At 49.1% G+C, this 24,118-nt stretch overlaps 8 protein-coding genes across 8 annotated transcripts; 5 read left to right on the forward strand and 3 right to left on the reverse strand.

The window, feature by feature from the left end:
- Nucleotides 1–1,362: 1,362 nt before the first annotated feature.
- JN550_010573 (uncharacterized protein) lies at nt 1,363–2,023 on the forward strand (the record flags this gene model as incomplete). The annotated part of the gene is made up of 3 exons (XM_049308842.1): nt 1,363–1,542; nt 1,609–1,725; nt 1,787–2,023. 3 exons carry the CDS (start codon nt 1,363–1,365, stop codon nt 2,021–2,023), a joined length of 534 nt encoding a protein of 177 aa, XP_049167378.1.
- Nucleotides 2,024–3,324: 1,301 nt separating this feature from the next.
- On the forward strand, nt 3,325–4,347 carry JN550_010574 (uncharacterized protein; the record flags this gene model as incomplete). Its single annotated transcript, XM_049308844.1, has 1 exon — nt 3,325–4,347. One exon carries the CDS (start codon nt 3,325–3,327, stop codon nt 4,345–4,347), a length of 1,023 nt encoding a protein of 340 aa, XP_049167379.1.
- Nucleotides 4,348–5,495: 1,148 nt separating this feature from the next.
- JN550_010575 (uncharacterized protein) lies at nt 5,496–7,339 on the forward strand (the record flags this gene model as incomplete). Its single annotated transcript, XM_049308845.1, has 2 exons — nt 5,496–6,171; nt 6,225–7,339. 2 exons carry the CDS (start codon nt 5,496–5,498, stop codon nt 7,337–7,339), a joined length of 1,791 nt encoding a protein of 596 aa, XP_049167380.1.
- Nucleotides 7,340–8,254: 915 nt separating this feature from the next.
- On the forward strand, nt 8,255–10,017 carry JN550_010576 (uncharacterized protein; the record flags this gene model as incomplete). The annotated part of the gene is made up of 4 exons (XM_049308846.1): nt 8,255–8,575; nt 8,679–8,990; nt 9,053–9,563; nt 9,647–10,017. 4 exons carry the CDS (start codon nt 8,255–8,257, stop codon nt 10,015–10,017), a joined length of 1,515 nt encoding a protein of 504 aa, XP_049167381.1.
- A 104-nt stretch (nt 10,018–10,121) lies between these two features.
- Nucleotides 10,122–10,973, reverse strand: JN550_010577 (uncharacterized protein; the record flags this gene model as incomplete). Its single annotated transcript, XM_049308847.1, has 2 exons — nt 10,122–10,448; nt 10,527–10,973. The coding sequence occupies 2 exons, from the start codon at nt 10,971–10,973 to the stop codon at nt 10,122–10,124; spliced, it is 774 nt and encodes a 257-aa protein (XP_049167382.1).
- Nucleotides 10,974–15,709: 4,736 nt separating this feature from the next.
- JN550_010578 (uncharacterized protein) lies at nt 15,710–19,687 on the forward strand (the record flags this gene model as incomplete). The annotated part of the gene is made up of 6 exons (XM_049308848.1): nt 15,710–15,825; nt 15,878–16,092; nt 16,149–16,271; nt 16,344–17,393; nt 17,448–19,316; nt 19,515–19,687. 6 exons carry the CDS (start codon nt 15,710–15,712, stop codon nt 19,685–19,687), a joined length of 3,546 nt encoding a protein of 1,181 aa, XP_049167383.1.
- A 473-nt stretch (nt 19,688–20,160) lies between these two features.
- JN550_010579 (uncharacterized protein) lies at nt 20,161–20,502 on the reverse strand (the record flags this gene model as incomplete). The annotated part of the gene is made up of 1 exon (XM_049308849.1): nt 20,161–20,502. One exon carries the CDS (start codon nt 20,500–20,502, stop codon nt 20,161–20,163), a length of 342 nt encoding a protein of 113 aa, XP_049167384.1.
- A 1,738-nt stretch (nt 20,503–22,240) lies between these two features.
- JN550_010580 (uncharacterized protein) lies at nt 22,241–22,953 on the reverse strand (the record flags this gene model as incomplete). The annotated part of the gene is made up of 2 exons (XM_049308850.1): nt 22,241–22,855; nt 22,915–22,953. 2 exons carry the CDS (start codon nt 22,951–22,953, stop codon nt 22,241–22,243), a joined length of 654 nt encoding a protein of 217 aa, XP_049167385.1.
- Between the last annotated feature and the right edge of the window lie 1,165 nt (nt 22,954–24,118).

Below are 24,118 nucleotides of genomic sequence, written 5' to 3' on the forward strand. Positions count from 1 at the left end.
AAAATGGGGATTCGGACGACCCCGGTCACTCGGGTGGTCCTCAACTCCCCAATATGAGACCACCTGCACTCACAGCAGTACCTAGGTAACTCGCGTCTTAATTTAATCTAAGATGGCAGATAGATACTTGAATTGGCTGAATTCCATCTGGAAACAAATGTTGTTGAAGCAATAAAGCTGTGGTATATCAGCAACCGGCCAGGCGTTTTAGCCATCTCCCCCTACAAATGCCGGATTTGAGAGCCCTTTGACTAATGACAAATAGAGTTCGAACTTATTCCCGAGGGTTTCCGTATGATCTTCCAAGCTACCTGAGCCCTGTCCGTTTACAGCTGCCATTTGAGACAATATAAGTGCATTTTCCAAGTACTGAGTCTGACGATCATGATCGGGCACCCCGAATGGGTTGCCATCTTGATCTCCAGTCAAGAGTACCATTTCATCCTTTGATGAGGGTGTTAATTCAATAACAATTCCGCATTACCACAGCAAAGATACTAATTTTGGAGACCCAGAGACGGAAATTATCTGCGATGTCGTGTCTGTCTAAAATGAGAGTACAATGCCAAACCAAGATATCCCCTGCAACGGCCAGCTACAAGCTCCGTGCCTACTAATCCGAAAAGCAGCCCATGGGAACATAGCTGGGCAATGCAGGCGACGGTGTGTACTAGGAGGACTCATACTATATTACTCGTGTCCATTGCTGGGCGATGGATCTGAGGTTTTTGGTTGCTTGAGCTAGCCATCCTTGTGATAGGCAATATAATAACATGGCAGTGACCCACGGTGGCCAAGCATTCATACATCCCTGGCTAGCTAGATATCATCGTTAACTAAGATATAAATACAGTGGAGCCGGCTGCTTATTGGTTCCCTACAGTACTATGGGCCGTTGTGTTGAATATGAATCGATGGAGAAATAATAGTTCGGAGTTGAAGTACATCTGGCACGTGGTTAGTAGGGAGATTGGGTGGGCCGAGTTGGGATATGATTGGGTCCGCTGAATACTACTATTGCGACATATCAGCTGATTTTCAAGGGTATGTTGCTTAGAAGAGAGTTAGGTCGAAGTTTAAACGAACACATCATTCATACAGTCATTTCCTAGACCTGGTATCTTTTGAAAGGCACTTGTACGGTATCATTGGAAGTCTATTCTGATGTTATGTGCTAGGAATGTGACTTCAGAGTGTTCATAGCCATAACTATATAAAAGGCACCGATGAACCGCGTGCATCCTTCTCAACTCTAACTACGTACCATAGCACGACCGTCAACGTACTTCTTTCCACCAAACGCCACAATCACCCTTTCCTTTCTTTTTTTCCCCTCCAAATTCTGTCCAATTCTTCTCCAATATGCGCATCAACGTTTCTAAGTCTGCCGTCCTGGCAGGACTGATCCTTGCCTGCCCTGTACGGTCCACGATAACCTTCGAGACGGTCCTCGAGGCAACCAGAGACATCACAGCTATTACCACCACCGTTGACGGTCTCATTGAGGATCCAAGCATTATTAACCTTATAAAAGCCGTGCCTGTCAGTTCTAGTCCGCTGCTGCAACGTATCTACTCGTAATTGTGGTTCCGAGCTGATATTAAATAGAGTCTTGTGTCCGAAACTGTCCAACTTGCTACCGACATTGCGCATGACCTATTCTCTGACGACTCGGTCCCGCTCAACCAGACCGAGCAATTGGACGCTTGTAGCACCTTCAAGGACGTGAGTAGACCCAAGTATAGATGTGAAAAGGAATTTTCAACGCTGATCATTCCTCTACCAGTTTGCGACTGCTGAATTCGACTTGGTCACCACCATTGCTGAGAAAGTGGCAGTTCTGGCGACGAGCTGGATACCATTCGCGTCAATACTTCAAGGGTTGTTCCACGACTTGGAGCAGGTCATTGACACTGCCGCGGCTATGGTTATCAAAGTTGCTCCGGTTTGTTCGAGTGAAACAAAGGATCTGCAGACTAGTCTGGATACCTCCTTTCAGAGGATTTATGACAGTCTTTCATAATGATCCTTAGAGAGGATCTTACGGGAGATGATACTTCGCAATTATTTACACTAGATGTCTTTCTTGTCAACGTTACAGGTGGTGTGTTACAGGTCCAATTGGAAAGTAGAGGTACTCAACTTACCTCACGTGTTTAACGGTTTATTATACGAGACACCCCATAGTGGGTGATGGCACTGGGGCTTCGCTACCGTGGCTTTATACACAGGTTGGGCCTACAAACCCTCTCTTCTTAGCTCCATAAATGGGCAAGAGAATATATACATTGCTACTAAGTTTATTAGTAGAAAAATATCTATAACTCAGTTCATTCGTAACACTAAGGTCCTTGTGATTCATGGTAGTTGAGCGACGTACAAAATAGAGTGTATGTATTGACCAAATTATCAGGGATTATGTTTTGTGTCCTTATTACACGCTCCTTTTGACCATGCGATGAGAACGGTAGAACAAGCATCAAACAAGGATGTGCGTATCGCAACCGAGGCTTTGATATAGAGACCAATATGCCTAGAACCATTCAGCAACAGTTTCAAGAAGTGCCGTCGCGTCTTTCCATAATCCTAGGTCTCGGCTAAAGCAAGCCTATCTTTTGTCTTAGCTAGAAGGATGACAAGATGTCCTTGTCTACGATTGAACGGGTCCTGTTGAGCCAGGCTACTTTGATCACGCAGATGGGTTCAAAAATCCTGGCAGGTATTTTCGAATAGGGCGCGAAGAAGAGTTGAGCTCGAACCTGCGTCTAGAAAGTGTCGTATCGATTGTTGTGGACCCAAGGCGATCATCGGCGAATCTCACCACGGCAAAGCACATACACAGAACTACAGAAGACTCTCGAGCAGCGAAGACGCATTCAAAGATGGCGGAAAAGTGCTGGTCACGAAGATTATCAAGCTTATTACTTCGCATTGGGAGAATCTCAAGTAGCGTCCACCAGACGTTGGAAGCAGGTTGCGGTTGTGTTCAAGTCGGGACCGACTCTAACTCCAGAAATAAGAGACCTCCGGAACTAGTCTGTGGTGACTGAACTTAATTCCGGGGTGCTTGCAACAGCGTGAAATGCAATAATTGTGGCCGAATATCTGGCAGCCTGTGTTGTAGAAATTCGAAAGGAGCAGGTGAATGCGGGACCTAACTTAGCTCTGGCTGCACTCGGATGCGACTCGCCGGGATCGGCTCCCAGTAGTGGATCGGGCGACACCATCTTACCATCCGTCATATATACCTGTGTACTGCACGATTTGGCCGCATCAGCTTTAAAGCAATCTACAAGCCTCAATCATACCGTCGCTTCAGTGAGAATGCACATTCTGAATGACCGGAACATTGTGTCGACCCTGACGGGTCTGACCAGAACGCAGTGCGGCCAGCTTCTCGATGCACTCTCCAAGGCTCTCATTGACTACTCAAACGGCCGGCACGCAACGCAACCCGCGATCCACCAGCCGCTTCGCCAATCGTTTACGACGGCCCCGGGCCACACGACGCTGTTCATGCCAGCATCAAACACGGCGAGCACAGGCATCAAGATCGTGACGCTCCCCGGCAATGGTGGGGCACCGCGGGGGTCCATCAATATCTTCTCACCTGAGGGCGACCTCATTGGCCTGTTGAACGCAGAAGAAGTAACAGCTTTCAGGACGGCACTCGCATCTATGATACCATTCTTGAAGTGTCCGTTCCCCAAGTCACATATCCTGGTCTTCGGCGCTGGAAAACAAGCCGAATGGCACGTGAGGCTATCTTTACTGCTAGCCGGGGAGTCGGTTCGGGGGATCAAGATATTCAACCGACGGTCGGCGACTTTGGCAGAATTAAGGAAGAGATTAGAAAGCGTCCAGCAAATGCATCCCACCGTGAATATCGACTTTGTTGGGAAGGACACAACACCGGACTACGAGAGCGTATTGCAGCAAGCACTCGCCGACGCAGATGCCATCATGTGCTGCACGCCTTCCACATCACCACTGTTCCCCAGCTCATACTTGACTGCGAGGCCCAAGCAGAGATTTATCTCACTCATTGGCTCGTACAAACCGGAAATGCAGGAGGTGGATGCCGAGACCCTCACATCGGGCACACGGATCTTCGTCGATTCGAGGGAAGCTTGCTTGGAGGAAGCAGGGGAGCTCATCAAGGCTCAGATTTCGGGCGATCTGCTTGTTGAGCTGGGAGAGATGCTGGTGGAGCATAATATCAGTAATGTGGACGGCAATCTGGTTTACAAATGCGTCGGGATGGGCATCATGGATATCGTTGTCGGTTCACAGTTGCTGCAGATTGCGAAGGAAATCGGAGTCGGCCAGGTCGTTGAAGACTTCTGAATTTACCAGAGGCCATACCCCACTCGGTCTAGAAGATTTGAAGTTATAGCAACATGCTGAATAGCAGGCGTTGTTTGGGGAGCCAGTTGTATCTGTGACTCTGTTTAGCGTACCAAATGATTGTGGCGCGCGCAATGAACGACGAAGCAGCTGCAGGCTTGGTAGTCTAATACCTAGGATATATGTATCTCTGGTAAACACAATGCCGTCAAGCCACGAAGTATGTCCGCCGGGAAGACATGTTGCCGGATGAGTGACAGCCTGGACGTCAATACTCATACAACGAATGGTTTGGCCTTGACGTATTCTGATTTTGCGGTGTCCTGCACCACGCAATTTGAACATATTCTGACAGGATGCAGATTGCAGGCTTCCGATCACGTCCGGTCGCCCAACTCGACATCGCAATGCTGCCCACCTGCCACAAGTAAGGACTCGATACATCATAAAATATGTTCTGAGCTGATATGCAACCTTCGTCAACATATTGCCCATTGTCAGTAGGACGAACTGTAAGACAACGGTGAGCGTGGCGCAGCCCAATGGCGAGCTGAGCTGCAAGAGTGGGGCCAGTCCGAGTGCCAAGCGCCAGGTACCAGGCCTTTGGGGCTTGCCGTTGGTGACCCTAATTAGTTGGGCTCTTAGTGGACGCCATCTTCGCACGATGGATCTGACGAGAGCCTACTCTATTCCGGGCTTATGTAGTTCGTTACCATACCTGGGTCTGTAATCAACATTAAGAAACGAGCCGCGCAAGCGCTAACCACGCGGCAAGCTGGGCTCAACTGGGCTCAACTGGGCTGAAGCTCCTCATCTCCCGAGTCTCACTAAAATAGGCAACGATCACTGCCCCCGGCACCTGTGTCTTCCAGACATCCACCACCGAGAATCCTCCCGAACAGAGAAACCCACGCTGATGTGCAACGGTCCCAAAGAACTGGACAACGGCCCAGCCCTCTTGGTCCAGCTGACTGATCCCTTCATGCATGTGCCATGGGACTAAGACGAAGGAGGCTGAGGGTTTCACCACTGGGGTCTTTCGTCGGGCACCGAGGGTCTAGGACGTCGGGGTATAAGAGTTCCTCCAGATCACTATCATGTATGTCCCAGTTCAGTCCATGTCCTAATCGTAATAGTTTCTTATCGTCATGCAGCTCTCCCGCCATCTGCTCGGAACTGCTGCCCTCACACTTCTCCTGCCACAGGGGGCGTTGTCTCTGGGTGAGCCGTGTCCTCTCATTGGAGCCTACTATCCAGCGCCAAGTCTTCTCGGCACCAGCGAACATGTCAGGAATGCTGTCAAAGGCGCTGAAGCCCAGCTAAAGGAGGCATTGAAGAATGGGACGTTGGATGGGAACACAACCAGCCTTTCGATCGACGTATACTCCCTTCACGATGAGAGTCCACTCTACACTTTCCACTATACCCCTGAACTGCTTATCAGTCAGCGAACTGTCGGTGTGGAAAAAATCGATTCAAACACGGTCTACCGAATTGGAAGCGTTTCAAAGCTTTGGACCGCCTACCTATATCTGATCACGGCTGGTGACAGATCTTGGAACTATCCCATCACCGACTTTATACCTGAACTTGCTGCGCTTGCAAAGGAGAGGAAGGCTTCGGACAATGCAATCGACAATGTTGCTTGGGAAGATATCACAGTGGGATCGCTGGCATCCCACATGGCGGGGCTCAGTAGAGAGCCCGCCTGGAATGGTGGGTTGGCGGCTACACTTAAAGCGATGGGTCTTCCAGATCAAGGCGGAAATTCTCACTCAACATGTGGCGATGCTGAGAGAGCATTTTTGCCATGCAACCGCACAGGTATGTATCAGAGACCTCAAGCCTCACCTACTCTTGCTAACATGACACCACAGCTTTCTTTCAGGACTATGCAAAGCGACACCCGTCCACGACTCCATTCCTGACCCCAGCATACTCCAATGGCGCCTATCAAATATTTTCATATGCTCTGGAGAATATCACCGGACGTGCCCTGTCCGACGATTTCCAGACGCGCCTCGTTGAGCCCCTCGGCCTGAATGCCACTTACTACTTTGAACCGAACACCACAGACACCTCTTTCATCCCAATCAATGCCACAGTGAGCTGGTGGAATGGCAATCTCCAAGAAGAGATACCAGCCGGTGGATATTACAGCACGATCAATGATATGACGAGGGTTGGAAAAGCCATGCTCAATTTCACCCTCTTGAGCCCAGCACAAACCCGCCGTTGGATCAAGCCGCAAGCATTCACCTCGAGCCCCAACTATGCGGTTGGTGCGCCGTGGGAGATTATTCGCGCACCTGGTAGCCCGAACTCCTGGATTTATACCAAGACCGGGGACTTGGGAGCGTATTCCGGTGTGACGGCGCTGATGCCAGACTTGAATATCGGCATGAGTATCTTGGCCGCTGGGTCCCGTTCTGGGGGCCAAGTTCGAATGGCCACCGACATTCTGGCCGAAAACTTCGTGCCGGCATTTTGGGCCCAGGCCAAAGATGAGACCTCGGCGGTTTACGCAGGGACCTACACGGACAAGAAGACCAACTCGACCATCACTGTCGCGGCCGCAGACGATGCCCCTGGACTAATAGTGAACAAGTTCATTCTGGGTGGCCAAGATGTCTTGCAGACTTTGAGCGCTCTGCTCAAGTCGAAGTTCAACCTCCGTCTCTACCACATGGGGCTGAGCGCCAAAGGTGCGAACGGCACCACGACCGACTCGTGGCGTGCCATTTTCGAAACCCCGGCATCCGTGTCCATCTCCCCCTCGACGAGCTGCATTTCGTGGATGTCGCTCAACCAGTATGTGTACGGAGGCGTCGGTCTCGACGAGTTCTTGTTCACTATCGACCCGACGGGTAAGAATGCTTTGGCTCTTGAGTCGCGGATCGCAGGCGTGGGTATTGCGAAGAATGGCACTGCTGCTTCAGGAGCTAGGAAGCTCGCGAGAACGACACGGCTTAACTCAAAGCTTTCGATCTAAGCTAACCATGAGGAAATGGAGCGGGCTTGAGTCTTGCCCAACTACTTTTGCATCTGGTATTTGTATTCCGCTTCATCGTACATAATGATAAATGATAGATGTCTCTTTCTAAGATCATCCTGTTACAATGTTTTGTGCTATTGACTTCGTGATGGAAAGGTCAATAGGGTCACGTACTTTGTCCGCACTCGACATCCTGAATTATAACCCCTTTCCCATAGGTTCGAGACTGTCAATGTGACTGCATCTTAGGTAGCCGTGATTTCCCACTCCATATCAATGCACTTAGGTCTGACGACGATGAGGAACAATCTCTTGAGAACTTTGCCGTCTTTGGAATCTTGGGTGAGCGAGGCCTTCTCTTATGCTGCCAACATCCTAGCTTTGTTGAGTCTACTCGGAAGCCATCAAATTGCGGAAAAGTGATCCTGCGGTACAATGACAAAGCGCTATCATTAAATATTCGTCGTAGCGGGCGTTTATAATGCCCAAAATCTTTCGAATGGGACATTCAATGGTGATACCGCGCTTTTCGCGTACAACGCAAAGTTACCCTTCATCACTTGGATGAATTAATGCTGTGACTGGGATTTAGTCGGTATCGCGGTACACCACTCCTTCAGCCTATGATTCATTCACGGCGGTAGTTCTGAAGGTCTAGACCGGCACGCAAAAATCCCCGACTTCATATTAAGATGAATGTGAAGAGTTACCAGCACTATCTAACAGTGAATAATGACCTGAGCTCATGTGATTCTTGGCTGTCCCATGCTACAAATATCAGCCATTTTCTCCGTGTAAGCTCGTCCATTCCACACGTCTACATGTCTTTTATGACGGAGCCGTTTTGACACGACATACGCGAACCAATTGGCTCTTTTAGCATCCCACCAAAATCTGCAAAATACTGTCGCCATGAAATTGCATTCGGTGCTCACCCTAGGTGCCCTTGTTGTTACCCCTTGCCGCGCGTCCTGCTCTTCGTCGCCCTTGATCGACTGCCTTAACAGCAAAGAGGTCCCTTTCAAACTACCCTGCGATTCGGATTGGAACGACTATGCACCGACTTTCAACGTCAGGCTCCCAGTCACGCCTGCTGTGATTGTTGTTCCTAAGTTGACAACCGAGCTTGGAGATGCAGTCGTCTGTGCTGATCACAACCACATCCATGTTCAGGCTCGCTCTGGCGGCCACTCGTACGCATCATACAGCCATGGAGGTGTGGATGGCGCCATGGTATGTGGCTCGCAGATTTCCACTGCTGCTCTCTGCATTGTTTCCAAGTTACATCCACAGAGAGAAATCAAACAAGCAATGCTGACCCTTGATGGTGGTGCAGATGGTAGACCTGAAGAACTTCAACTCGGTTCACATGGCACCTGGAAACTCAGGCCAGAATGCAACCGCATATGTTGGTGGTGGAGTACGACTCGGCAACATGGCTAAGGCAATCTACGATGCTGATAAGCGTGCTATGGCCCATGGTACATGCTCAGGTGTTGGCATCGGCGGTCACGCTACTCATGGTGGATACGGCTTCTCTTCACGATCCTGGGGACTGGCCCTGGACCAGATCACTGGGTTGGATGTCATACTTGCTGACGGCAATCTGGTAACGGCGACCGCGGATCAATACCCGGACGTCTACTGGGTATGACATTAAACTCATCGCAATTCCTTAGCTACCTCTGACTAACCACTTGCATCGTATAGGCCATGCGCGGCGCTGCAGATTCAATAGGCATCGCTACGGGTTTCTATATGCAGACTTCGCCTGCCCCTGAGAAGGTTGTCAACTTTGTCTACGATCTCTCGCCGTTTTCTGCAGTCAACGTGTCAACCGCTGTCGACTCGTTCCTCAAGATACAGGACTTTGTGCACAACAGTACTTCCATCGACCGTAAACTCGGTTTCGGTATGACGCTAGGCAAGACCAGCGGCGACAAGGGCACCGGGATCTTCCGGTTGCAAGGAGCCTATCTCGGCTCGGAAGCCGAGTACACGTCACGTGTCGAGCCTTTGTTCCTGGGTGGTTTGCAGTGGGCGACAAAGAACGTTACTGAATACGATTGGCCGTCGTCACTTGCAGCCCTAGACGGAGTGAGCCTCACTCCCCCGGACCCATATAACCTACATTCCAACTTCTTCGCCAAGAGTGTGGTGGTCCCCGAACCTGGAATGAACGAAAAGGCTCTGACCACTTACTTTGAGTACATACTCAATGGTGAGCATCGGTTTCTATGATTGGCAATCCTTACCGAGATTTTGGAGGCATTCTTTGGCAGTATATTCTAACGAGAAGAACAGGACCCAAAGCGCCTACTGACTACTTCATCCTGGTCGACCTCTGGGGCGGAGCAGATAGTCAAATTAGCACGAAAGACACCGAATTTGCCGCTTTTCCATATCGCAATACATTGTGGGTCGCTCAGCACTACGCACAGGTTGCTGGGGACAGCCCCTTCCCCAAGGAGGGCATTGACTGGCTCAATGGTTTGAACGATGCAATGACCCAGAATTTGCCGGTGTGGCATATGTACCAGAACTATATTGACCCCACATTATCGAGAGAGGAGGCACAGGCACAGTATTACACACCAGAGGTCCTACGTCGCCTACGACAGCTCAAGGAATACTTTGACCCAAACAACGTTTTCGCTAACCCGCAGTCAATTTAAGAGCGTTGTGTAGATGCTAGATAGCTATTCTAAGCTGTCAATCAGGTAGCAGTAGAGGAAGAAGCCAACAGGCATGCCCACTTAGCTGAGAACTACGAATGTGATTATGAGGCCATTTCGAGTATTGCCTCTGCCACTCGTCGCGGGTGGTTGAGGAATGGGGCGTGCCCAGTATTCTCCAATCTCACTGTCTTCATTCCCCAATCTGCGACGATGCGTTCCTGCGATTCTAAGAGAACCATGCTGTCTTGTTCGGAAATGACGTAGGTTTGGGGGATGGAGAGGTCAGCTGGTGAGCTCAGTGCTGGCAGGTAGAACACGTCTGGACACTGCGGCTCCAGCAGTGCCATGGTCTTCTCGATCTCGTCCTTCGGCGCCGGGCTGAAGAAGTAACGGATGGCAGTTTCCGTGTTCCTGACCGTGGCTGAGGTCTGCATTTGGCGACATAAGTATCTGTCATTCGACATCCATTCACTTGCTTGGGTCAATCAAAAGATGCAGATACTCACTTTTCCGTCAATAGTCTGGATGTCGTAGATATCGGCTACGTCAGGAGGCGTGATCGCTGCACTGTTGCAGGCATCAATTGCACACCCGCCCTGCTTGGCGAGTATGCCACTCAAATATACAACTCCCTTGAACCCCCCCTGCTTCCCTTGTGCTTTAAAATCTCTGGTGGTAAGTCCTTTGGCTGCTATGGCACTGACGTGGCCGCCGTAGGAGTGCCCGACGAGGACAACCTCTTTACCAGCCTCGAAAAGCTCGTTGGCTATCCTGCGTACGACAGCCACATCATCGTCCACGGTGATCCCAAGTGCGTCTTTTCCTAGAGATGCAAGTCTGGGCATACTGACCTCGTAACCAGCGTCTTTGATTAGCGTCGTTACAGCATCGTAGCACTGTGGTGGGTGGTACGCTCCATGTACGAAGAAAATGGAAGGTTTTGACCGCGACATTGCTGGTGATGCTCTCCAGGTTACCTCAAGTCACTAAGCAATTGAATAATGTTGATGACGAAGGGGAACAGCTGAAATAGGACGGAGATTCGCAACGTCATCCCCTCATCTGCTTGTCCCAGGACCGTCAGCTTTGGTGGATCATGCTTACCGTGATAATGGCGCTAGTTCTGTTTTAGTCCCCGACTAACCCTGATCGCAATTTGGTCAATCTAGTCATCTTGACGACCGTCTATCCCAAGTTACATCACTAACTAAAGGCTCTGTAAAGTAGCGCACAGTTTTGTTCGATCACGTGATCTTTATATGTTGGCAACGGACATCGCAGAACAACCAAGTGGCAAGCTGGCACCACGGCTTATCTGAATCACGACTATATCATCAACAGGTGGGCAATGTTCCAAAGATCCAGTTGAAATGAGCCAATGAAACCTTGGACTGCAGTCGCAAGACTTTAGACGGGCATGGACCAGGAACGGAGCGGGTCAAGCGCTTGCAGTCGAGTGAGATTGAGAATTGGGTTTGAAAGTAGATTCAGACTAAGAGGCATGATCTTAGGTAAGTGGCCCAGCACAGAGTTTTAACCAAAGACCTGATCGGTTATTTATTGCAGGACAGTTACACCGAGCTGCCACATAGTGCCCAGGTTCCCTAAGATCCTTTGGTGGACTTTGTATGCTAGCATCAATGGTATCTTTATATCAAACCAACTCTCTAATGCGATCCTTATGGGGTGCGATGTGAGATGTATCAGAGATGGAGAACGCAAGTATCCATGTTTCCTTATGTATCTGACGGCTTGCACATCTGTCTATGTGCATACCCTCTTTACTATAAGGTATCACTTGGCCTACACAACCTCGACTCGAGCCCTTGCTCGCCCAGTTGCAACTTCAATAAAGCTGTCTCGATACATCTGAGCTAAATCTCTCAAATTGCGGAATGCAGTAACCCCACCCCCCCTGTTGGACTAGCCCCATCTGTGCAGGTTCGTTCGTCAAAGGCGATAGTTGAGGTATCTTTATTGCCAACAACTGCCCCACTCTATTGAATTTCAAACCATGATGGCTCGGAGATCATTGATAATTTTCACATCCAATAACACGAAAGGGGCTTAGGAGGCTTGCCTGGCTGAGAATCATTCGTTGAGTCGATACATATAGAAATAAAATCTATGATAGATGAACGATAATTCTCTCGATCCCACTGTGCTTCTGGAGGTTCATTGAACCAATTTTGCCTAGTATCATCCCACTGACCGCAAACATTTTCGGATCGCATAGCAGTCCATGACCCAAAGTATTAAGTATATATCCAGACGTACTTTCAAGAGCCATCGATTAAATTAGCCGGAACATTAACAGTGAGTCTCAGATATCACAGAAGCACAATCCTCCTCCCGAGTTGGTCATTACAAGAAGTGCCGATTCCCAAACAGTCAACCCCATAGGACTCAATCTTATCCAAATACAGCCATGACTGTGATGGCGAATGCCAATGACATGGCCAGTATATGTGCTTCAGGTGCTTTGCGAACCCTGTTGGACCCCGCTGTAACAGGAAAGGACGTAGAGGTACTGGATTGTGAAGTCCCTGACGATGGTGAGGTAGCTGTGTGGGAAGTGATTGTCCAAGGTTTGGTGGTGCTGTGCGGCGACAACGACTGTGTAGACTTGACAGAACTATGGGTAGTATAAGAAGCCCACCAGGGGCTAGTATAGGACGACGACTCGGCACAGGCGCCTAAGGATCCTGTAGTGGCCGAGACCAGCGATAGAGTTCTAGTGCTTCCCAACGTAGAAGTGAGCTTGGTTGTGGAGAATCCAGGTTTATCACACGTGTATGCCGCGATGGTGGCTGTGATACAATATTCCACAATATCAGTGGTATATGGAGTACAACTGGTGTCTATAACTTCATACGGGTTCGATACGAACGTGGATGTGGCGTCGGCAAGGCTGAAACTGCCGCCAAGGAAGGAAGTAGGGAAGTCAAAAGGTGGTATTCCTGGATCGGTTGTTGCCGCCAGCTGTGCGAGTTGCATGATTCTTGTTTCTGTCACCGTTACTGTCTGCGATAAGATCAATGTGCTCTGTGATGCCGCAACAGAAATCAGACACCATATAAGCGAAAGGCCTTTGAAGTATTCCATTCTGACGAACGAGCGACTGGGGATTAGTGTACTTTGGTATTGAGATGGAAAACCTGTACCAAAATCGCGAAACCGAGAGTTCGCGACGAGTGGCATTCGGTTCTATACATATAATATTTCTCCGCAGTTAGACAATGTCACACTGTATCAGATCTTGGACACCACGCGACCTTTAATTTCCTGCATGGAGCTGTTTGCTGTTACGGCTGTGTCATGCCTGGGACTTCACGCATGATGAAACTTCCTCTATCTTAGTCCAGTGTGATCTCCTCTGTAGCTCTTTATTTTGCATGCACAAATCCGTGTTTAAATACACTGCAGGCCAAATCACTTGTCACAAATAGCCAGGGCTACTGTTATAGCATGGCGCAGTCTGGAGACAGTCTATATATAACAAGAACGTTGGTTCGAAAAAGCCCGATAGCACTGGTACGTAGTCGGACTTTCCCCTCGCAAAGTATCAACGACGATACGTATGACGCCACCGCTACCATATTCTGCGTCCGCAAAATACAAGGTGGCCGATCCTATTGAATCCACTCTGTCATACCATGTAACGGGAACGTTTGGTTTAAATCTGCCTGAACGACCTGAGAGAAATAAAGGAAGGGTTGATCAGGCAGCTCCGTGTGCTCTTCGAACTGCAGGTACTCGCGTGTGGCAGCATCAACTTCGGCACCTGGCTGATGAGCAAATGGCGTCCTCTGGGCCAGATTTGGTTGTTACTAAGATATGCATAGACCTGTTTTTCAAAGGTGGCGGAAACATCATCAGCATCAGACTGGAGTGGTACGTGTAGAGAAAAAGACGTGCATAGCTGCAATTCGTGCATTGGATTTCAAATGGGCTTGAAATGGTTTGCAGTATGTCTCTAGAGATCGAGGGAACGAGCAAACTACAATCCGGAATTGGAGGCTCTTTGCAACGCGAAGCGTGCGCGAAGCCTGTCGCTATGTCTGATGACTGATTCCAGACTGCGGGGCGGCCGCCGGTCTTCTGCCACGCCTATCCGTCTGGGCGCAGAAGCTACCAGGTGGGACCTCAGTTACAAATCTGCGCCGGGGACCAAACGGGCTGTGAGGTGTGGTGGGTTGTGGTCTAGTTAAGTGCCGCCCAGGGCATGGAGGTGCCTAGTGTAGCGCTCCACTCCGCTAAGCTTGCTAATTTCAAGCTCCGGCCACTATTCCGTTGCGGGCATTGCAAGAAACTACGCAACACGCTCGCGGGTTACCAAATTCATGTCTCCATGGCCTGCCCTCAGTGCTGCTTGCGAGTGATGCACCACTGGATAATTCATGCTGAAGCCACTGTTAGTTTCTTGTGCCTCGAATGGATTCATAGGACGAAGATGAAATGGTACATCGTATCCGGCCGTCCAACGCCTCAGCCTCAGCCTGTCCTGGGTATAGGCGGGCAGGCGACCGCCAACAATGCGCAGTAGCTGCAATAAAGCTCCAAACAAGCTTGTTTTTATCAACCATTTACATGGTCAAGCCTACTTTGATAGCGTTTGTGTCAACATTAACCAGGCCTGTCGCTTCGAATCGGAGCACAAGGTAGCCATTGAACAGACCAAGCCGTGATTTGGGTTGCATCAAAGTCCTTGCACTTACTGTCGGGCAACAGCCTTGGATGAGCGGGGTCTGATATTCAGCGAGAAAGAATCTACCAACAGAGCCTGCTTTTCGTTGCTGGGGCCGATTGGATAGCCCCCATTTGTGTAACGCGATGACGGCGCCGGACAGACCAACGTGAAGCCCAATCACTGTCACTATGGCCCCTGTTGACATTTGTGGCATTTGAATCAGGCTGGCGAAAGGCGGGAAGTTGAATGAAAGTGTCTCAGTACCTAGGTAGTCGGAATAATAAATACACGTTTCTCCGTTCTTCAGCTATCATCCTCTGGCGAGGACACTCCAGATCTAAGATATGTTGCAAAACAAGTATTTTATCAGAAGAGGCTATCTGAGTGTCTCTGTCACGGATGAGACATCGCATTGAATGCACCGCCCCTTCGGCCGTGGGACTCTGCTTTAGGGACCACCCAATACGATGCGTCGTTTGCTGGTGGATGGCCCGTGGCGAACATACTAAGTGCGGAAACAATTTGGACCTTGTCGATTCCGGTTTTGAGAGCATCCAATAGAAGGTCCATCATCTAAATGCCCCCTGTATCTGCTGCATATGATAGCCAGAAGGTGGACTACTCGAATGGATTGTCTGATTTTGACATGGCCCAATAGGAGTTGCAGTGCATTACAGGCTACGCATAGCTTCACTAAACGTGCAACAGCGACAGATGGCACCGTTAGGCAGCCGAGCAGCCGCCCTTTGATTTCGGTACTGGCCTTGTCCAATAATTCCTGCAGCGGGGCGCCATCTCCTGCGCGGAGAAGGCATTTGGTCGCCTCCTTGGACACATATTCCAACTAAATACTTAAACATCAGGATGTCCCGCCATTTGACCTGGGTAAGCTGCGGTACTCATTTCGCGACGAGCAAATACTCATTTCCCAACAGCAGCTTATCTTTCCATCTTCTGCTCTTTGCTCTCGGCAATTCCTAACAGCTGTAGGGTGTGATAATGGCGAGCGACTGGGAACGATTCAAGGACGAGATCGTGTGGCTCTATCTTGCAGAGGGTCTCACACTCGATCAAGTTTCGTCGCAAATGGTTCGGGAACATGGCTTCGACAAGAAGTATGTCCTGCTCTTCTCCCCGTGTCATTTTCCATTGCTTATAGTCTTTTAGAAAGCACCAATACGAGTACATGCTGAAGAAATGGAAGATCAGTAAGAATACGAAGAAGAAGATGTGGGAATACGTCAATCATATTGTGCAAAAGAGATACAAGCAACGGAAAGCGTCCCAAGTACACTTGCATGGCATTCAGCTCTCGGACGCCCGCGTCAGAAAGGCATTACAGAGGTACGGCCGGATATCATTGGCTGAAAAGTATGGAGCAGGTGCGTTTGTTAGAAGTTTCCGCGTAAAGTCGCTTGATGCTGATAAATTATCGTAGCGCCTAGTCCACAAAGCCCAGAGGGGCAGATAATACGTATAAGCAGTCCCCCTGCCCCAGAGAAGCAGGTTGTGTGGCCAGAGAACTTGCCGTGGGTACAGTTTGATAGAACAGTCCAATTGGGTATGTGTATTGTCTCGACTCTGCCTGTTCACAACCTATATATTGGTAATACAACTGCTGATCGTTGAATAGTCCATCTTGAGATAGCTGAGCCATTAGTGGACTCAATCTTGCGGGCATTGGCTACATCCAGACTAGGCACCCGCGTCGTCGACGATTCCGCCGTCTCTACAGCCTTACGCGAACCCTTAGATTGGGTAGCAACTCTGAGTCAGACGCTTCCCCATCTCGATGATCATGCAGGAGAATTAGTGGCATCTTCACATATCCAAAAGCCAGACATTAGAGCGACGCGAGCTTTCAAGGCTTTGCTATTTCAAATGTCAAACAAGAAGCTTAACGTGAAACATCCTCTACTAGCCCAGAACATGATGAAATTGATCCACGGGCTCTGCCGGGAAATTCCTACAGCCGTGGATCGCCTTTTAGACTCTACGGATCCCACCTCAGCCGCCGTCAAAGAGACTTTATTCGCAACTGTGGTGAGGTTTGGCCATTCACTGCTGGTTCCCAGGTTTTTGGCAGCTGGCACAAATCCAAACAACCTTATCGATTGTACCCTTCGATTCAAAACGAATATGCAACGTGGTAAAGCCTTTTTCAGGCGAGAGCGATGGCTCAGCCGAGTGACGCCCTTACAACTCGCGTCTGCAGCAGGTGACATGGAAACAGCTAGTGTACTACTAGAATATCAAGCGAAACCGGACCTTGGAGACCCTACGCCTCTTCAAATTGTCTGTTCATTACCGCCAAAACCTGATAGCGTGAAACTCGCCAGACTCCTCTTACAATACGGTGCACAACCCGACACTACCCGACATGACATCTTGCTACCGCCGCTCATGGAGGCAGTGGCTTGCGGAAACAAAGAAATGGTTCGGTTTCTTCTTAGTGTGGGTGCTGCAGACAAAATCGTTTCTCTTGACAACAGCAAATATTCTATCTCCATCTACCCTTCACATCTCCGTGTCGACTTTCTGTACCTCGTTTATGGTTACCCTAGGACAGATCATGAACGCCTAAACCTGTACAAAAACCATGCTACCATCACAGCGTTGCAGATTGCGACGATCATTCATGATACCAACATCACGGAGATGCTGATTCTATCTTTCCCTCATCGTAAGGATCGGATAGATATATACAGACAAGCCTTGGTTACTGCTTGTTTAGCAGCGGACGAAGGTTTGGTATGCCGTTTCTTGAACCTGTATCCTGGGATAAGAGATGATAAAGTGTGGATCAACTCAGCCTTTTGTGCTGTAGCATGGAGCCTGGATTGCCGAATCGCACGTATATTGCTCGGATATGGAGTCATACCTCAATGGCACGAGGGTTATATTATCTCTGCTGTCCAAGCAGCTGCATTGTATGGAAACGTTGACCTGATCAGGCTGCTTCATTCTTGCGGGTACGACATCAATGCCTCCGTTATGCTGCTTCCTCCTCCTACGTCTAAGAGCAAAACGATACTCTTAGAACACTGGACGCCACTTGAGTGTGCAATTTACTTGGGACATAGCCAGTTAGCACAATTCCTATTGCGACTCGGTGCCTGGTGGGCTGCAAGTACGTTGAATCTAGCAATCTGGTTTGGAAACGATGAACTGGTTCTTGATTTGCTCGCAAGAGATGCCAACATTACCAGTATCCTACATGGGCTATATCCACTTCAAATTGCAGTCAGACAACAGAAGGGACTGGCCTTAATTCGCAAGCTGGTCGAGGCCGGAGCTAGATTCCAGGGGGACGAACTTATCACGGTAGTCCGAAATAACGACCTCGATGTTGCTGGCTATATTATGGCTTCTGGAACCGACATTCTTGCTACGAGTACAAATGGGGAGACTATACTGGATGCCGCAGCCCAGTCGGGAAACCTGTTCATGATGCAGAGATACTTTTCTTATGGTGGACAATACACCTCGAAAGCACTTTTCGGGGCCGTCAAAACGGCCACGGCAACATCTGACCATAGTGCAGTCAAATATCTATTACAATTCCGACCTTCGGGGCCCATGGACGCTTACGAAGTCACCAGCCTTGTCCAATCCATACTGACGAATAACCGCATTCTTGTTGACCTGTTTCTCGATCTTCACCCTGGTCTTGCCACATCATACTTTTGCTGGCATACAGAATGGTCCAAGAGACCTTATCTTCAGATCTGGGATCAGATTGGGCTCACGGTCTTTGAGCCGAGAAGTAGATGTGCTAATTCGGCTTGTCCTAGCAGAATCTCACCATTGTGGGCCGCAGCACACATGCTACAAGAGCCACTGGTGAAGGACCTGATCATTCGCAATCACCCACCACACGCGTTCTTGCTCGAGTCGGCGCTGTACGACCGAACGTTTTCCAGCAAGGAGATACAGGAGCAGCTGACCACGGCTTATCCGCTTTCATCAATTAGAGACAGGACATCACGCCGCATACTTCTGACAACGGCTATTTTGTCGGATGCGAGGCCCGAACTTCTCCAGCAACATGTCAACGGCCTCAGAAACCTTAACTTTGCGGGTGATGATGAATCAAGAACTTGGAATCCATTGCAGCTCGCCGCAGAGAAGAGCAACATTGGATGCGTCAGAATCCTCCTCAAGGCCGGGGCCAATGTTAATACACCGGCAACAGGCGACTGTGGCCAGACGGCGTTGCAGGCTGCAGTCGGAGAGGGAAATTTTGAAATGGTAATGCTTCTCCTTAAGCATGGCGCTGATGTCAATGTACTGGGAGGAACCGGCGTTAGCTCCACCACAGCTTTGCAGCTCGCAGTTCGGAAAGGAAATCTCGAGATGGCAATGCTTCTCCTTGAGCATGGCGCTGATGTCAATGGGCCACCTTCGGCCTTCTTGGGCATGACTGCTATCGAGATATCAGCAGTAAGGGGATTCATTGACATAACAGCGCTCCTTCTCCCTCGTGTAGCTCTCCAAGGGCGCATGAGGCTACACTTCGTAAGAGCTGTTTGCTTTGCGGCGCAAAAATGTCAACACGCCACAGCAGAGCTCCTGAAGAAGCATGGAGGTTGGACAGAGAGGGACCGTAAGCTTGCGACTAAGCGTCAAACCACCGAAAGAATACATACATGTCCTAGGTCTCTCTACAATGACTACTCCTGGACAGGAGAGTGTAACTTGTGTAATCGATCTTCGAATATATCGTCGACTTGGAAGCCATCTAACGAAGATGAGAGCATTATTCATCTATCAAATAGTTCAATGGGACCTGATCAGCAAGCAGCTGATTCTGGGTTGGAGCTACCAGCTGAAGGCTTAACGATGCTGGGAGACCCATTCGAGGAATTGGGTTCTATACAGGTCACAGAAGTTGCCGAGAGGTCGCTTGATCTGTGTGATCCTGTGTCAAGGTGGCTGGACGACTTTGTCGGATACTACTTTGAGAGCATTGAATAACTACTTGAACTTAGCGAGATAACTGAGTCAATGTGTTAGACCACCTTCAATATATTAAAGAACTTTACTGAAGCGTCCCAAAGCCGCTGCAATTATCACTGGTGCGACGACTTGTGTAAATGGTTTCCCAACTTTGAGTATAACCCTATATGCACATAGTATCTTTTATAGTGTACCAACATGGACTTCCGTAAAGTAGACTATTCACCGACCATAGCACTATTCTAATGCTCGTGATTTCCGTGAAGCATCAAGTCCGGCCATTTAGGAATTAAATCATAAGTGTAAGTATACAAACGAGTGAATTGTAGTAGAGAAGGATCAGAGTTGGCTATTCCAACTTGAATCTCCTGCTTTCCACACTTTCTAGCTTGTCCCAAATTAACATCAAAAGGCAGCCTGCCAAAGCGTCCTCCGCAACCTCGCCAAAATCTATCCCACGCTTGCGCATTGTGAATTTATGAAATCCCCTCTTAGACGAAGTTCCAGTTGACTTGGATTACCCCCGTGCCAAGCGAGCCAAACTGCTTGAAGATGGCAGGCGAGACATCGATGTCATTGGCGCCACAGCCCATGCACTTGTCGACGACCTTGGCCTTGACAGTCTTGCCGTTGTGACTGATGTTGATGGACTTGGAGCAAAGCGGGTCCTTGTTCGGGTTGGACGAGGTCCAGCGGTCGTGGCCAATGGCCACGATAGCGTCGTTGGCCGAGTTGGTCTTGCCACAGGCCCCAAGTCCAGGCTGGTAGTAGGTCATACGACCTGTGAAGGCGAGAGCAGTGGGGATAAGGAGTGTGGTTGCTGCGAACTTCATCTTGAAATATTTTGCTTAGGTATTTGTGCTTTGCTTTTTGTGTGAGTTTATTGTGAGGTTGTTGAAGCGATGGGGAGACCTGGGACGACGAAAGCAACCTTTTATAGACTTTCCTGCCTCACCCCTATCATTGTCTTCGAGGTCACCCTGTATCTTTCATGGAGGTATGTCGCGAAGGCATCTAGCCTTTCCTCAGCTGACCAAGCACAGTCACACACTGATCGCATCATCGATAAGGAAACAGCTAGGCCTGGATCTCACGTCACTAGTCATAAGACTTCAATATATTCAAAGGCCATCTGAGACAATACTTGGCTATCAATGGCCATTTGCAGTGATCCGTAGGCCCAATGCAATGATGTGGGCGAACCCACTCCGCGCTGTTACGATCCATGGAGGCAATTCATGAATTCCATTGGTTAAAGCCAAGGAGCACATGCAAGATCTAAGGGGGAAACTGTGGCGGTTTTCCAAGGAGCGCCCCGGTTCTTCTGTCACTTGCGCAATTGAGCCTCGTATGTTGCGTGGCACTGTCACCTTGGGACTATGGTTTTGCTCATAGGCGCGGCATGAGCCACGTGACACATTGTGCAGTGCGAGCCCGGGTCTTCGAAGCACATGGCGAGAAGACTGGCATTGGGAATATCACTTGACTGAGACTATGTCATATGATGTAAGCAGAATGCGGTCTGCTTGGGCTTCATGTACACGGTCAATCCCGGTGAAGCGGCTGAGTCATGGTATGTGGGTAGTAAGACAAGGTAGCTTAGTCAAGAAGCTCGCAAGATTAACTGATTCGCCAAAATTGATTTGGTAAATATCCCGCAGCTTCTATCCAAATTCAACACAGTTTTCAAGTACAAATACCCAAGAAAGTAACTGGGCGTGCGCAATTCTTAAGCCATGATTTGCAAACTCCTAATAGGTATGACATTGGCTAATGTACTCGTCGCCATGCTAGAAGAGACCGAATCCTTCAACTTTTTGAGATCACATGATGCCGCTGATCAATGACCAAATACCAGACTCCATTGTGGCCGAGCCCTCAGGGGCGAACAACTGCTGGGCGGTGACGGTCGGTCATATGAACACAGGATTTGCCATAGTGTTACGGGGGACTCTTTCTTCTTTTGGCCCGAGGGATGCTAGTCCGGTGATTCTAGAAATCCTAAGCACATTATCTAATGAGTAAATACCAGCTTAGAAACAAAAGCAACATGACAGTAACACTACATAGTTGACTACACCAGGTCAAACCTTGGACTTGTATGTATACCTTGATAGTGGTCAGCTTACTCATACGTGTCACGTGAGCCAGGTCACACCGTGGCTTTCTACTTCACCGAAGGTTACAATCTGTGGGGGCGCAATGAGACAAGTGTAATCACGAGTAGCAATTCCGGGAGATTTTGGATATTGAAATGTGAGATTTGCCAAGCAATTAAGGCATACCGCTGAGGGCGTTCATGTCTTACCAACACGCCCTGACAAGTAGAAAACAGTGATTTCACCAGTGGCACCCCTTTAAATCATAACTGAAACTTAGCTAAATCCCACTTTTATGCCTTGCTTCACAAAATCTTTCTTTGAACTCGAGTCTAACATGACGGAGACAATGGTACGCATCTAACTTTATTGATGAAAAGTATGCTCATTCTGTTCTGTCAAGACAAACATTTACTTCCAGGACTCGAGTGAAAGTGCTTATCCAGTGAGCTCTAATAGTGTCGAGAAGGCATCAATTGCTGAGCCGCGTGATCCTCTCCTGTGCACACTCTACTTTTTGTGCACTTTGCTGTCGCTCCATATAACGAGGCCTTGCTGACTGGTTTCTTGTACGCATGCATTCGTCCCAGAACCTATCGGCTCTCCTCGTTTCAATCTTGTACGAGGTATCTCGCGTCTCGCACTTTTGCTTGTAGGGGTTCAGATCCTGTTTCAGCAACTTGTTCTCCTCCAAAGAGTGATTAGCTCTAGGCTTCTCCAAATGTAGCTCTTCCTTCAAGATTTTGACCTGTCGCTGGTGCAGTTCGATTTGGGCCCAAGCGTGCTTGAGCTTTTGTTGTAGGCCAGCTATATGTTCACAAGAATCCTGATACTTGGAAATCTGTACGTCTGTGATGAACTCCTCGAGGCTGTGCTTGGCGCTTTCAACCTGCTCGATCCGCTCTCTCAGGAGTTCCAGCTTCTCGTGGTAACTGTGGTGGACCTCCTCGGCATCTCTAATCATTTGTCGAATGTGCTTGTCGTGCAGGTATCGAGTGGCTTGCAGCAGGGTCTGGTAGAATATCTTGCAGTCATGGGCTTCTCCTTCGACGAAGTTCTCAAGCAACCTTGCCAGTTTCTCATACCTCTGAATGGCTTTAGTGAGTTCGAAGCGGAGATTTTGTGCTTCTTCGCGCAGGGCCTTACAGCTGTTGTCATATTTATCGCAACGGGCTCATAGCTCATGTCGTTTCAATTTTGCGTCGCCTAGCTGGGTTGACCGTTTATTGAGCATTATCTCGGTCTTTGCACTTTGTTTACTTTCGGTAGAAAGGGGGGTTTTTTTTTTGTATGCCCACAACTTAGCATAGGCAGCAAGGGGAAGCCACAAAGGTGCAGCCAGCAGTATCAGGCCGGTGACAACTTTTGGAATCATGAATAGTGAGACAGACGCCCACTATAGATTGCGGTTCGAACTTTGCCATCCCAAGCTCCGCAGCCCTCTTAGACACAATTCATGGAGTCCTTAGTGAGAGGCTGTGTGCAACAGTTGTGTTAAAAGGCGTGCCTAAGGGGTCAAGAAATTTAACAGCACAAGAGTATATTCCTGTCATTATGGTTTCCAACCAACCAGGTTCTGCTGTCTGTTGTCGCGGATTGTTGCACAGTTGGCGGTGTTAGAATGATCAGCTATATGTTGGAGGTATATGCATTCTGTGCCTTTGGATCTGGGGCGTGTTCAGTGCAAGGAAAGTAAAGTCAGAGTCGGCACTGGATTTTTGTCTACCTTCTTAGTTTCTGAAGGTTTCCGGAGAAACTAACGATAAAACTCTAAATAGAATGGTTCCGGAGAAGTTGGGGGTTGAGTATTTTAGCGTTTCATTACAACCAGCGCGAAGAAACATTTTGCAAAAGCCCACCCTCTAAATTCAGCGATTAAGGCCTTTCTTCACCGTCGAAAGTGACCCTTTGCAGTAGACGAGAGAATTAAAGCATAGACAAGCAGGCAGGGTCCGCTGCATGCATCAGCTCTTCAAATTCATATCTCAAGCATACTGGCAGCATTGGTGCATCCATGGCTTGTATTGTCCCGTCGGACCTATATACCGCGTGTTTGCCCATCTCAGCCCTACGGAGGCCCACATTCAGCGAGAGATGATCGGATCTGGGGATGCAAGGATGGAATAAAGATTATTGAGATCTGTCTGCAGAAGGGTGCAGAGTGGTGGGGTCGGTCCAGCAGGGAAGGCTTGTCGACACGGTACCGGGGGTGCGGCAGAGGATGCAGCCTAGCCATATCCAGGAGTTACGTTGGCCCTTGTTGGGATTGTTCTTACGTCTCTAGTTTCATTGTGACGACCGCGAGCTCAAAGTAGCCAAGTAACCTTAGCGGTTCACGTCGGAGGAGGAG

This window comes from Neoarthrinium moseri (assembly GCF_022829205.1).
Source record: "Neoarthrinium moseri strain CBS 164.80 chromosome Unknown scaffold56_Wmoseri_CBS_16480, whole genome shotgun sequence".
Taxonomy (NCBI): domain Eukaryota; kingdom Fungi; phylum Ascomycota; class Sordariomycetes; order Amphisphaeriales; family Apiosporaceae; genus Neoarthrinium; species Neoarthrinium moseri.